The sequence below is a fragment of the Cnephaeus nilssonii genome (genome assembly GCF_951640355.1).
Source record: "Cnephaeus nilssonii genome assembly, chromosome: 10".
NCBI lineage: Eukaryota > Metazoa > Chordata > Mammalia > Chiroptera > Vespertilionidae > Cnephaeus > Cnephaeus nilssonii.
In genome coordinates, this window is record NC_137081.1 from 18,798,767 (window position 1) to 18,814,019 (window position 15,253).

Consider the following 15,253-nt stretch of genomic DNA (forward strand, 5'->3'; position numbering starts at 1 on the left):
CAAAACACTACTTTCTTTCCACAGCTAATTAGTTCTCAGCAGAAAGCACAATGGGAAGATACATTGTTAATACACAGAGTCTAAGAACAATTTGAAAAACATTAACCCCCATTTACATAGAAAAAAAAGTGAGTATTAGATTTTTGCTCTTCAAAAATGTGCTCATTTAATTCAGTCTAGAAAAGTGATCCATGGAAGGAGGTTGTATTCTATCTTATAAAAGTGTATTTAAGTGTGTTTAAGGATAAAATCACTACTCTCCACTTATTACGCAGACATGATCGTAACTGAAAAAGCAGGCGGTGGAAGTAGTAAAAGACTGGACTGACAATCAGAAGAAATGGACTGTTCCTCCTGCTTTTGGTACAACTACATGTGTGACTTTAGACAAGATCATTTAACCTCTGTGGCCCTTGGTTTCTCATCTATAAAAAAGGAGTGAGACTTAATTACCTCTAAGGTATCTGTCACTCAAAATAATTCCAAACACTATAAATCTTAAAATCTGAAACACACCATTCAGAGTTCCTGATAGCTTTTACACACTTCATGTGATCAACAGTTCATCGGTGACCTGAATAAGGGAGACAGTGCCAGTGCCCACCTGAAAGCTCATTCTCATGCAGCAAATTCCGAAGCTTACTACAGAGCTGGATCATGCTGTCCAACTGCCTGTTTATCTTCACATCTTGTATCCAGGCGGGGGTATTACACACTGGACATTCGGTTCCAAGGCAGTCACTTACACAGTTACTGAAAAAGAATTTTAAAAATATATGTAATTATCAACGCACTCAGCAGAATCTGAATTCCAATAAATAATGGCTGTTTATATTTTTTAATTTGACAATCTAAGGGAAAAGTGGTCAGTGCCCCTAAAAGTCAGGTATTGCATGTTTTAAAATTCTTGCATTACATTGGTTAAAAGTTGCTGGGATATATCCAAACCATCTTTTATTTATTTGTTATTTTTATTTTTTTTAATTTATCTTTATTGTTGTAAGTATTATAGATGTCCCCTTTGTTTTGTTTTTGTTTTTTTCCCATTGACCCCTCCACTCCGCACCCATTACTCCCAGGCCTTCACGAACCCTCTATTGTCTGTGTATCAAAACCTTCTTTTCAAAGTGCATGGTATTTGTGGCATTGCTCAGCACTTACACAACTCCAAATCTGCAAAGAATGGAACAGCTACTCTAATTCTGGGCATCACAGAATCCAAATGAACCCAAACTGTTCGGAACTGTTTCTTTCCTATGTTTATGTCATTTAAAGATGACATTTTCTTTTAAGATGTTCTCATGCCTCTCTTAATCTTTCATTGGCCATTTTAAGTCACAGACCCCTTTAGAATCCAATTAAATGTACGTGTGGCTCTCTCCTTCTCTCTCTCTCACACACACACACACACACACACACACGCACACACACACTCACACACATACATATATGCACGTTACATATAATTCCATGGAGTCTGTTATGTTTCAGCAGTTTGTCACTAATCTATTATGCACAGTGAGACAAAGTAAACCTGCTTGCTAGAGTAGAAACAGGGAGTGGGCATCGTTTCATAAGAGGATCATGGGAGGCCTTTTGGAGGAGGTGACATTTGAGCTGAAGTGTACCTGATGAAGTTACCTCACACGTATTTGGCAAAAATATGTTCCAGATGAAAGAACTAGCATGTGCAAAAGCCCTGGGCCAGGAGTGAGATTGATGCTTCATGAACTGAGAGGAGGTGGCTGGAACTCGGTGAGCCAAAGGGAAGTGTGGTCCAAGAGGGGAGCAGAAACTGGGTCCCATCCATGGTCTGTAGACCTTAGTGCAAAGTTTGGGTTTCATTCTGATTGTAACCGGAAGCCACTGAAAGATTTAAGGCAGGTAGCGGTATGGATGTGGTTTACACTTTAAGCGCACTGACAAGCATGAGGAAAGTGGGGGAAGGGACCACTTAGGAACTTTGTGGAGAGATAATAGGATGATGGCTTGAACTAAAGTGTAAACAGTAGTAAATACAGAAAAAAGTGAAAAAATTCAAGATTCAGGGCACATTTTGAGATGACACTGACAGAACTTAATGATAAGGAAGAAAAAGAGCAATCAGGTATGACTTATGGTTTCCGCCTTGAGCAACTTTGCAGTCAGTAGTATCACTTATTCCTATGAAGATCACCAAGGCAGGAACAGGTTGAAGGGGATGATGGTCTACAGACCTGCTCTGAAAATATCAAATCTGAAATCCCTTTCATCCTCCAAATGGAGATATCAGGTAGGTGATAGGTACCACTTCCTACCCCATCTCCTGCCAGAAACACCCCACATAACAAATCCATGTTTCTAGCAACAAAATTGGGACCCCAGGCACAGTTGCTTCCCACACATCCCCAACCCACTGAAGTCACAAAGCAAATTATCTTCCTATGTGCTTAAACTTCACATTGCAGTTTTCTCAGACCAGATAGTTCCATAGTCATAACTTGAAGTAATTAAAAGATTGACTCAAAGGAGGCTATATAAACCCTGCTCAAAGACAATTAAACAAAGACATTGAGTCCTTAAATTGATTTCTTCTGAATAAGAAACAGGATGAGATGAAAATCTAGTATTATATAAGCCAGAGCTTTCATATACCCCAATTACATGGATATAATTTCACAATAACTATTACAGCTTGAATTGTGTCCCCCAAAAAGTTTTACCTCCAGTACATCTTATTTGAAAATAGGGTCTTTGCAGATAATCATGGTAAGATGAGATCACTAGGGTGAGCCCTAATACAATGACAGGTATACTTATAAAAAGGAGATATTTGGACACAAGAGACAAACATGCCCACCATGTAAACATGAAAGCTAAGACCAGAGTGATGCATCCACAAGCCAAGGACTGCCAGACGCTGAAGTTTCTCCACCAGATGCAGGAAAGAAGGTGGGACAGTCTCCCTCACAGCCCTCCGAAGAACCAACCCTGCTGACACCTAGCTCTTGGACTTCTGGCCTCCAGAAGGGAGAGACAATACATTTCCAATGTTCTCAGCCACCCAGTTTTGGTGCTTTGATATGGCAGCCCTAGGAAACTAACACAATTACGATAAGAACTAGACTTTTATAGTTTAGAAAGTCTAGATTCGAAACTAACTGGAAGAAAAAAAGAAGACATATTTGAATTATATAATAGATATTAATTTTCCCCAAAATTTAGCAAAGCTGCTTATTAAACTTTTTAACTTTGATCAAGTCATCCTCTTAGAGCTTTGATTTCTTTCTTGTAAATTAAGATATTTATGAGGGTCAAAATGAGATAATATAGAAGTAAGTTGCCTTGCAGTATAAGACAGCTACACAAGCATAAAAAATATTATCATCAATATGAATACATGACTATTACTAGTAAAAAGCATAGTTGCTACATAGGTATATATTAATTATATATCTGATATATACAATATATAATATATCAAGCCATAACTACTTACCTACAGAATATGTGTTCACATCTTCCTAAACACACAGGCTCCCTCAGAATATTAGTGCTGTTTGAAGAAAGGAAAACAATCAAGACTTAGTCACTTATAGATAAATGATTTATACCCAACATTTCATAAGTCCAAGGCCCAACACTATTATATTTCTTTCTTTTCTCAAAGCAGAAGATGTTAAGGATGTGGTCATCCTGATTAAATATTTTATCATAACACTAGAGGCCCGATGCACGACATTCATGCACTTTGGGGGGCGGGGGTCCCCTCAGCCCGGTCTGCACCCTCTCCCACTCTGGGACCCCTTGGGGGATGTCCAACTGCTGGCTTAGGCCCGCTCCCGGGCTCGCTGCTCCTTAGCAATGCCTTGAGGGCAGCTCCTGCGTTCAGCATCTGCCCCCTGGTGGTCAGTGCAACCTCATAGCGACCGGTCATTCCCCCATTAGGTCGATTAGCATATTAGGGTTTTATTGTATAGGATACCTGTTGAATTCAAATAACAACTACCAAATTCGGTACAAATTGTAACATTTTTTATAACATATACCGGGAAGTCATAGAAAGGAGTAACTTTGTTCAGGCATCTCTAAACACTCTTAGACACTCAGGCATACAAAGCTATAACGCCAGATAGGCCCTATAGCCCACTGCTTCCTCGCCAGCTCTCAGGCTATGAGTAACCATCATAAAAAGACAGAATGACACACAAATATATCTCTATAAATTTATGTGGTAGCTTCTTTGTCTTTGTGCCGCTATCAAAATGATGTATTAGATGTTGGGAGTAAACAAACAAATAATACCCATGCTCCTCAATCCCATTAACCTTACTGCCGCCAAATGCTGTGAGCTTTTCACTACCTACTCATTCCTACCTCTTCACCTATAAGCTAACCCTCCCCTTCCACACACGGATAAAAATATCTCCTTCAGTCATTTTCCTTCTTAACATGTGCTACCATATTAGTCCCTAGATCCCGCATTTTCTCTGGCTCCTAAAGTATTCTACTCTCATCATTATCATCACCTTCTCCCATCGCATATAAACATGCACAGATCATCTCTCCTTCAACCTAAAAAAATAATTAAAAAAATGCTTCCTTTAGGTTGTGCCTCCCACTCTACTTTTTGACCAGCTCTCCCCTTCGCAAGTTATTTAAAGGGCTCTATCCAGCTTAATCCATCTCCTTACCTTGCTAGCTCTAACTTCCCACTGCTGAAACTGCTCTCCAAAGCATTTTTGGTCCTCATTCTCTGTGACCTCTCTGTGAAATAACATTTACATCACCCTCTTTCCTGAAACCTTTCCTTCCATTGAGCTTTATTTTTTTTTTTTTTATCTGCCTATTTCAGCACTTCTTAACCTGCTGCTTCTCCTATCTATCAATGTAGGCCTACCCCCAGGATGCAGTCCACAGCATTCTAGCTTTCTCTGACAATATTTGACTTGATGACTTAATTCTTCTGTTTCTAACCTTAAATTTCCTTTCTAAGATGACTGTGAACCCTTCACCGATATATTATTGTCATAATTAGCTAGTTTAGCAATATTAATAATAGAGAACAAAGGGGAGGCCAGACACTGTAAGCATGGTCATCTGGGCAGCTTCACCAGGAAGCCACAACTCCACGCTCCCCAGGGCATCCCCAGTCCATTCCCTGCAGGTCACTGGGGGAAGGAATTGCACCAAGAGGGAGATCGATACATGCACCGTGAAGTCGGTGTGACAAAGGAGAGGTGCTTGTGTGTCAATCCAGCCTGGGAAAAAGATCATTGTCTAGATGGGTGAAGCCACACTGCAAGAGAGCAAAATCTTGGAAGGTTAAAAATCCCCCAAGAGTTTCCTCTCCCTCGCTTTCTGCTTCTCCCTTACCCTCACCTGCTCCTTGCTTGACCCGCACTTGCTGGCCATGTGGCCTTAAACAGCCACATGACCCAGGGATATGTGGACCCTGTATGCACAGGGCTGTGGCTGGGAACACAAGCTAAGCTAGCCAGATGCTGGACTGGTCTACACTTTAATACAGAACACAAACTCTGGGCAGGGGCCTTAATCCTGGCACAAGAAGTCATTTTTCTCCCCCCTTCTAAGCTCTTCTAGCTAATAATCAAACTAACATGAGACAGATTAACAGGAGAAAATGCCCCAAGTTTATTACAGATGTACATGCAGGGGTGCCACTGACATAAGACCCGGAAAAAAAGACACTGAGCAGCTGAGGGTTATGTGCCATTTTGGACAAAGGAGAAAGGGATAGGGGTCTAGGACTTCCAAGGGGAAGTAGGCAATTCCCGAGTCCTTTGTTTCTTAATAACCAGTCTTGAATCAATATCCCGAAGGACAGATTTAAGGGTGGCAAAATTCTGGTCCCCAGCACAACCCTTTCTATCTCTGCTCACCAAAAACTCCGTGCTCTCCTGAGGCCAGTGTCTGTACCATTTCTCAAATACTCTGGGCCCAACTCCAAGCCCACAACTGCTCAGACTGTTCTCCCCCACCTAGAATACCCGTCCTCCGCCCCCAAAACTATTCAGGCCCTTCGCGTCACCCAAATACTGCCCAGGGTGATAAAAATGTCACTGAACAAAGCAGCTCAAGAATTCTTGGGTGTTAGTGTCCATGCCATCACTTATGCTACACCTGTACCCTGCACCAGAAATGTAAAGCACATGTAAACAAAAATCTTAACTTCCACAGCTGAAAAGGCTTTTTAAAAGAAAGGGTTTATTAGGCCATTGCTAGCAAAAAAGCAGAAAGACAGGTCTTAGGGCATGGAGACAGATAATGTCCACCGGCTAGAGTTTCACAAGTATTTTTTATACATTAAGTAGGCAAGAGAAAGAATTTACTGTAGCTATAGACGTGAGAAGGTGAAGCAGGGCTAGTGCTGGGATAGGCCAGCAGAGTCCTAGCTATTCTCTTTTTGGATAATCTTGGATATAGCCACCTGGAAATTAATTAGATGATTCCAACGTATGTGGGAACCCCTTTCACGTCCTGCATGGTTCAGGGTTCCAGTTCAGGGTTCGGGTTCTGGAGAAGGCCGCACACAAATGAAAAAAGACTAGAAAAGTATTAATTTGGGAATATTGGGGGCCAGGCAGCAGCCCACCTCTAGGGGGAGGATTACGCCTTGCTTTGGCCTTGCCATCCCTTTTATTCAGGTTTGGGATACACCCATTGCCTTTAGGCAGGTAATTCCAGTAACAGGCAGACTATCTTATCAGTAAGGATTTACATGATTATTTGGTGGGGAAGTTGCCTCAGTTACCATTGTCTTAATTAGATAGGGAGTGGTTGGCTCTGACCTTTCAGAGCTTCAAGGTTGACCAGCCTTCCAGGTTCCTTGTCCACACCTTTCTAATTAGTGAGACAATGATGGGTTTCCAGCATCCGTACACCAAGGAATGTGAGCAGCCTTTTGTTGGTTTTGCACTGCAGTTAACTGATGAACCCCTTTTTGTCTCTTCCTTCTACTCTCGGACCTGTTATAGTTTAACTTAAGACATCTCAGGATTTTCTCCTTGTGGGCACAAAGTTGAATGCGTTACACTCTTTCCTAAGGGACTTAGAATCAAGCTGGGTAGTTTTATAAGCCAAGTTACTATATATATGACTTATGAGAATTACAAAATGTTCGGAAGTTCCAGAGAGATGGTATCTAGTTGAAAACAAAATATTTTGTGTTTTATCTGCCTGATTCTGTTTTTTGTTTGTTCGTTTTTCTTGTTTGTTTCAAAACAGATTGTAGCCCTACAGACAAGAGATCTTGACTTTCATTTTTTTTCTGAGCTTCCCCAGCACACTATTACCTACCAACGTGGTGCTATATGAACAGCAGGATTCCAATAAATCCGTAGTGAAAGAACCAAATAGAAGACTCTACACAAAAATGCATGCAAAGGCATCTGCAGGGTAACAGGGTTTCTGTGCACTGAAAATTCTCCCTGCAGTAGCACTTTTGTTACTTTACCTGTACTGGGTTTGGAAAGATCGGTGCAGTCAGAGGATCATAACTTAGGGAAGAAATAACTAGAACGAACCAACTATTTTTTTTTTTTTTTTAAAAAAAAAGGTCCTATTGATATAAAATTTTCTTTGCAAAGGAAAAAATGGGTAGTAAATTCAGTTGAGATTATCAGGCAGACCTATTTCTTAACTGAATGGCTCCCAAAGCTTCCATAATATATCAACTGCTATTTAGTATTAGACAAGATAGCTACCACAGTACTCTTACATTTTAGAAAATCTGCAAGGTATTTTTAAATGTGGAACAACATATTTAACACCAAAATGCACAGGCCTCCAAGCCAATTAAACAATTTGCTGTATTCATCTTTACAAGAATAAACAAATCTGTTAACAAATAAGAAATATGCATAATGGCATGGAAGCATCATATTTAGTCATTATTTTATATGCCACATTCAAGCAAATCGCATGGGAAAAATAAGAAATCATATCTAATTGTTTAGTGTCAATAACTACTGAATAAATCAATGAGTCAAATATCCCAGAAGTCAAATGGACGATAGGATTCTATTATTAATGACTAATTATAATAGAACCTACCATGTGGGATGAGACAGACAAGCCACAGAGATTATATATACCCAATTGAAATAATTTTCGTTATTCTCTCTTCAATTCCCTTTTCTCCAAAGCAAAGCAGTAGCTAAGTAACTGCTGGTCTTCACCCCTACCACCTGATGTTCAAATGTTGAGTTTCAAGGCTCAGGCCTAGGCAATCATCTTTATACTCTCTTCCCTGCTCACTTCCAAAAGAATGCCTTCAATTACAATCTCTATGCAGATCTGTACTTCCAGCCTAAAAGCTCTCCTCTGAGCTTCAGATCTGCTGACCAATAACTTCATCTGTAAGACCATCCGCTATGCTATGGGGGACAGTATTAAAGGGTGCTCAGTGTGTCTGGTAGTTTCCCTGGTCGTCACAAGCCCTATGTAACACCAGGTATGTGTAGGACTGTAATAGGACTGTTCATGTTGTGGTTCCAGCTCGCAATCCCAGGGGGAAAGACCTGTACCTTCTATACCTGCCCTGCCCTTAGTGGTGTTTACTATGAGTAATTAACCCCAGGAACTTAGGGGAGCATTCATGGTGAGTCAAGTGAATTAACCAGGTCCTTCCAGTATTTCCAATTTCAAAGCTTTCATGCATTAATTTAATAAGCACTAAGAAACTATGTGTCTAGCACTGTGGCTGCAAATCTGAACCTGTCCTTATGAAATGTGTAGTATAACTGAAGACAGGCATCAATCAAAGAATTAAAATACAACATCCTATCTAATAAAGAGGATATATGCAAATTAACTGTCACTCCATCACAAAGATGGTGGCGCCCATAGCCACAAGATGGCAGCGCCCAGTCCTCTCAGCCCCACCAGAGTCCCCAAGTCCCGGGGGGAGGCTGCTGAGAGCGGGCAGCATGAGTGGCCTGGTGAAATGCTTGCTTCGTCGCCGTGGCGACGAGGCAAGTGTTCCACCCTGGCCACGGAGGGCCTCTGGACAGCGGGCACGGAGTGGCTAGGGGGCGGAGGAGAGAGAACACATGCATTGTCGCCCCGGCGATAAGGCAAGCGTTCTGCGCCCGGCCACAGATGGGCCTCTGGCCGCGCCCTACTGCAGATGGGCCTCTGGCCAGGGAGGGCAGTTGGGGGCCATAAGGCCAGCCGGGGAGGGCAGTTGGGGGCCATGAGGCTGGTCGGGGAGGGCAGTTGGGGGCCATGAGGCCAGCAGGGGAGGGCAGTTGGGGGCCATGAGGCCGGCAGGGGAGGGCAGTTGGGGGCCATAAGGCCAGCCGGGGAGGGCAGTTGGGGGCCATGAGGCTGGCAGGGGAGGGCATTTGGGGGCGATCAGGCCAGCGGGGCAGCAGTTGGGGGCAAGCAGGCCAGCGGGGGGGGGGGGGGGGGGGGCAGTTGGGAGCGAGCAGGCTGGCAGGCAGAGTGGTTAGGGGCGACCGGGCAAGCAGGCAGGTGAGCGGTTAGGAGCCAGCGGTCCCGGATTGCGAGAGGAATGTCCAACTGCTAAATTAGGCCTGATCCCACAGGGACTTCCCCCAGCAGTTGGTCATCCCCTGAGGGGTCCCAGATTGGAGAGGGTGCAGGCCAGGCTGAGGGACACCCCCCACCCTTGTGCACGAATTTCATGCACCAGGCCACTAGTAAGTAAATAAAATCCACAATATGGAGGGCTATATGATACATACTGAACACCAATGACCTTTTCTGTATGTATGTTAAACTTCAATAAAAAGTTTTAAATAGCATTCAATGGACACTAATAATTATGGAATCTGCAAAGTAGAGGGAGCCTTAAATATCAATTGGTCCACTTTCCTCATTTTATCGATGAGGACACTAGTCTCAGGAAAGCTACACGAATTGCTCTCCTTGGAAGTAAGTAACCGTAAGCATGTCTCAGAGATATTGTAGGTTTGGTTCCAGACCACTGCAATAAACCGAGTGTCACAATAAATCAAGTCCTAAGCTTTTGCTGGTGGGGGATCTTGCCTTTAATTTGTAAAAAAAAAAAAGAGCATCTGTGAAGCACAATAAAGCCAGGTATGCCTCCATCTGAACCAATTGAATAGTCTGTTAGGCTACTAATCACTCTATGATTTGACCCTGACTTAATTCTCTGCCAACCTGACTCACTCTACCTTTATTCTACAATAATTTTTAGCATATTATTTGCTAATGATCCCCCACCTGGCTCCATTTATAAAAATCTACCCAAGGCCTAGTTCAAAAGCTTCATAGGCTTTCCCTCTACTGGCTCCACCCAAGTACTCTTCTCGGCATCCCCTTGGCCTTCATCATAATTATCATAGTTTACCCTGAATGTGTACACATTTCATCCCTTAGAATTAAGCATATGCTCCTTAAGGGTAGAAAATGTCTCACCATATCCCCACCAGCACAGTGCCTCAGGGATTGCTTGTTGCCCTAATGAATGACCCTGCTTGTTGCCCTAATGAATAACCAGCGCCAGAGCCAACCAAAAGGAGTGATCATCTCAATTAAGGGTCATTGGCCTTCGTGAATGCCCCTGAACACTGGAAACTCCCAAAGAAAGGCAAGAGCTGACTGCTGGAGTCAGGAAATCTATCCTGTACTTTACAAACACTCATGTAGCACTTAGAGCCTAACCGGCCCTGTTCTAAGTAGCTCAGAAATATTAACTCATTTAATTCCCACAACAACCTTATACTACAGTACAAACTACTACTAATTCATTTTACAATGAAAAAAATGAAGCAAACAAAGATGAATTAATTGGCCCCAAATCACTGAGTAAGGATTTGAAGCCAGGGTCCAAAATCCATGCCCTTAACCACTGAGCACACTGCCTCCAAACCTGATCGCCTGTTAGATGACAAGAGATAATTCAGAAAAATAAAATCGCCTATTCTGAAAACTGCAAAATTACTTTTTGACTTGTTTCCTAAAAGTTGATTTAAAAGGTGCTAGAACTCCAAGTTACAATTCTCATGGACACCAACTCCCCTCCCCTCCCCCCTCCCCCCCACCCCCCCAATAAAGTGTCAAGGAACCTAATTGTTTTAACTCACAAAATAGTATCATCTGATACCTGGGCTTCACACTGCGGCACCTATGACCATTTCCTGCTTCCTTTAGGAGCACATTATGACTATGCTTTCTGCCAGCCTCTCAAATGATATGGTCTTCCTATCTCATATTTCCAAATCTTTAAATAGCTTCTATCTGGTTGTGAGGCTTGGACCTAACACAAAGGTCACATCTGGCCTCTTGAACAATTTCATCAGTTCACCTTGCAGCCATACTTTTGCTAAAGGTCAAGAAAAGGAGGCCCTATGATGTAGCCAATCTGTCCCTACCCGCAAGTAATGCTTGCTGCAAAATAGATCCAGCTGCACACTGAATGTGAGGGTAATGGGGCAATCACTAGCCCTCTGGGTAGAGCTTTGACACTCTGTAAAAGGACATACGTACCGACACACAATTTCTAGTAACATGACATCGCTTTGGATGGTAGGTAGCAAAAGCAAGGAGCAGACCATCCTGAGTTGCTCCTTTCGAGCAATGATGCCAGGCAGCTACTAGGCAAAGGCAGAGGTGAAAAGGTTTTGCCCAAATATGGGTGAGGAGCACCTGGCCATGCTGTCTTCACTACAGGCAGTGCCAAACATGCAGACACCAGGAGAGGAATGCAAAATCCTTTAATACTAAACCCGTGTGATATAAAAACTTTACACCAAAAAGGGATTTTTAAACTTAAGACATTTTACCTGTTAAAACCGAGCTTGGCAAACCATTGCCTACGTGCCAAATCAAGCCAGAAGGCTGTTTTTGTATAGCCCTTGAGCTACAAATGTTGCTTTTTAGGTTCCGAGTTATAAAAGCACAAAAATAATGAGACTGTGGCCAGCAAAGCCCAGCATATTTACTGTTTGACCTTTACAGAAAAAGTTTGCAGAGCCCTATGTTAAAATACACAAAGAAACAGTTGAGATTTAGTTACTAATCTAACAGTGGCTCACATAGTACTTTTTTATTTATTTTTTAATCATTGGATTTCAACATCATTCTCCAGTCAAGGAGGAGTTGTACTAAAAGTCCAGACCTCGCTACTTGATGTCTACTTGATGCGGCTCTTATTGTCTGCTCAGTTAGAAACCGGAAAAGTATTTGCTAAGGGATAAAAAAATGAAACTGGCTTTATTAAATTTCAGGACAACCTAGAGATTATTCATATAAATCACCTATTTTGTTTCTTTCTCCCAAACCATTCAGCAAGCAGACTACGCTTTTCTACACTTTTACAAGACACCTATTATCACGTATTCTATGACAACTACCATACTTGGCACTTTCTTTACATGTGTAATTTCATTTAGTCTCTTCACTCCCATAGAATTTTACCTTTATAAGGGATGGAGTTTTTTTCCTCACTTTGTTCATTAATGAATCCCAAATGCCTAGAACAGTGTCTGACAGTTTGTAGGTGCTCAGTAATTTTTTAAATTATTATTAATGAGCACTATCATCACTTAGATGGGGAAACTGAGGCACAGGGAGGTTGAATGACTTGGGCAATTCAATAGTGTCAAAGCTGGAACCTGAAATCAGGCAGCCTGACTGTGCAGTCCGAGTGAAGCCCTATGTGGCTGCCCCAGTGCCTTCCACACAGACACGTCCCTTCTGAACAACTAACTTTCCTTGAACTGACTATCCGGGCATGTCTACAACTGCTCCTATCATAGCAACTAGCAGAGGCGGTTCTAAATCTGATTCTCAGATGGATGGCCCCTGTGCTATGAGAAAGCACACACAACGCACTCGGAATGTCTTCAGGCACTCATTCTAGCAAAAGTGCCACTTTTTAAGTTTTAAAGTTTTTGTGAACAACATTTAAGTGCAAAACTTAATGTGACAATTAAGTCCTTTTCATTTTTAAAGGAAGAGCTGCTATATGACTTAGACTTTATGTGCAACTAAAGTTGCAAGTTGGAAATCAGAGGCGAAAAAAATCAAAACAGTCCAAAAAGGAAATATGGCCGGGACAACTACAAAGAGAGAAAACCTGACAGGGTGAGAGTGATGCAGAAATCCTAAGCTGTGCACAGAAATCCTAAGCTCAATAAATGCTTGAGAAGAAATGAAAAGTGAGACAAGCCCTTCTTGGGTTGTATAAGCCATCTTGGTTTCTACACTAGGAAGAGCTAACAGAAAAGAAGCAAGGAGTACAAGTCCTAAAAATGATGTCTTTGGATGGGATGAAAACTTTAGACGCAGGGGACTCACGTGGTGTAACAACAGGAAGGAAAACAAGCGATCTAGGTCAGGGCACGTGCGGGGGGTTGTGGGGGCGTGCAGGTGGCAGCTGATCAATGATTCTCTCTCATCATTGATGTTCCTATCTCTCTCTCCCTCTCCCTGAAATCAATAAAATATATTTAAAATAAAAACAAACAAAAAAAGAACACACACACACACACACAAAGTAGCATCTCTAAAGAGGAAACCCCAATCCCGTTTCCTTGACCTAACCAAAGAAACCTCCCAAACTCTCTCCTTCCCCCAAAAAAAGTTGCTACGGAGAAAAGGTCAGAGAGACTAGCTCAGCGAGGAGTGACAGCTGCTTCAAACTGTAGGATTTTGGAATTAGCTTGTCACAAGGACCCAGGGCCCCACAAAAAGTGCCCCTGCCTTAGCCCCACCCAGCCCCACCGATTCAAACTCTGGAGGCGGGCCGGGATCCGCATTCATTTCAACCACACCTTCGGGCGACTCTCACGCCGCTCAAGTTCCATAACTACCACCTGAGTTGGATTTGCTGGAAAAAAATAAAAAATAAAAAAAGCTAGAAAGCCACCCAGCAATGGGAATGGGGCCAGGGAGGGGCTGACTCACACCAGATCCCTGGGCAGGTACTACCTCCGCCAGCTGCGGGATCGGCATGGAAGGAGGACTCCGGAGGTGGGAAAAGACCCCCCGCCCCCGGGACTGGGCGACCCTCGCCCCCGCCGAGGCCCCCGCGGCACGTTCCCTCCCCGCCCCCCCGAGCGATCCTCTTTACCAGCGCGAGCAGCGCAGCAGCGTCTCCAGCCGGTTGAGCGCGGCGCGGCTGTGGGCCCAGGCGCCGCCAGACGCCGGCTCCATGGCGGGCGCGGGACGCGGCTGGTTCCCGGAGCGGACCCTCAGGTCCCGGTTCCCGGGCATCGCCCCGGCTTCGCGGGAAAGGCTCCCCGGAGAGCGAGGGGCGGGGAGGACCCGGACACCGACTCGGACGCCGCGGGCCTGCGAGCCGACCCCGGCCCCAGCGATCCCCGGGTCTGGGGCGGCGGGACGCCTGGGGGGCGGGGCCGGCAGGGAAACCCGCCAAAACCCCGGCGCGCGGGGCCAGGGGGCGGGGCCGCGAATGCGCGCCGGAGTTCTGTGGGCGGGGTCTCTGCGTGGAAGGGGCGGGGACCGAGAACGCTCCGCCCCTTCTGGGGGCGGGGGGATTTAAGGTAAAAAAAAAACAAACATAACTACGTGCAGAATGAAGAAAGTCCTTGCTTTCCTGGAACAGTGATGGCACCCTCCTCTGAACTTTTTTTCTTTTTATGCCTTTTTTCTTTTATTGTCTATAATTTATATACATACGTATTAGCCTCCTAATGGTTGGAATACCATATGATCCTTGTCTTTGCACTTAGGACTATTAGAATTATTTTATTTTATTTTTTTTCACCTTTTTTTAAAATTTCTGTATTGATTAAGGTGTCACATATTTGTCCTCTTCCCCCCATTCCCATCCCCCACCCCTCCCCATGGATGCCCCCACCCCCCTGTTGTCCTTAACCATTGGTTAGGCTTGTATGCATGCACACAAGTCCTTTGGTTGATCTCTCCCCCCTACCCCCACCCTCCCCTACCTTCCCTCTGAGGCCCGACAGTCCGATCGATGCCTCCTTGTTTCTGGGTCTGTTCTTGTTCATCAGTCTATGTTGTTCATCATTTCCCCTAGATGAGCGAAATCATGTGTTACTAGAAATATAAGAACCGAATGTCCTCCTCTGAACATAACCCATGAAAAATCACACACTGAGAAGCGTTTAGTTGAGTGTTACCTACATGTAAGGAGTGATGTTTCAATTACTGTTGAGCTTGGAAAAGCTTTGCTCATGACACTGAAAGTGCCGCTCCCTTTACTCCGAAGAAATAACTTTTTTCTTGTCTGTTAAAGAGTGTGTCTATCCTCATGAGGATTTTTCATTGATCG

At 43.7% G+C, this 15,253-nt stretch overlaps 1 protein-coding gene across 1 annotated transcript in view; it reads right to left on the reverse strand.

The window, feature by feature from the left end:
* Positions 1–14,355, reverse strand: part of BARD1 (BRCA1 associated RING domain 1) — a 66,481-nt gene extending 52,126 nt beyond the window's left edge. Inside the window, exons 1-3 of the mRNA XM_079782629.1 lie at positions 14,066–14,355; positions 3,479–3,535; positions 605–753 (exon numbers count right to left, since the gene is read on the reverse strand). Of these exons, the coding sequence (XP_079638755.1) occupies positions 605–753; positions 3,479–3,535; positions 14,066–14,208 (349 nt within the window). The 5' untranslated portion in view covers positions 14,209–14,355. The remainder of the gene's footprint in view (positions 1–604; positions 754–3,478; positions 3,536–14,065) is intronic.
* Between the last annotated feature and the right edge of the window lie 898 nt (positions 14,356–15,253).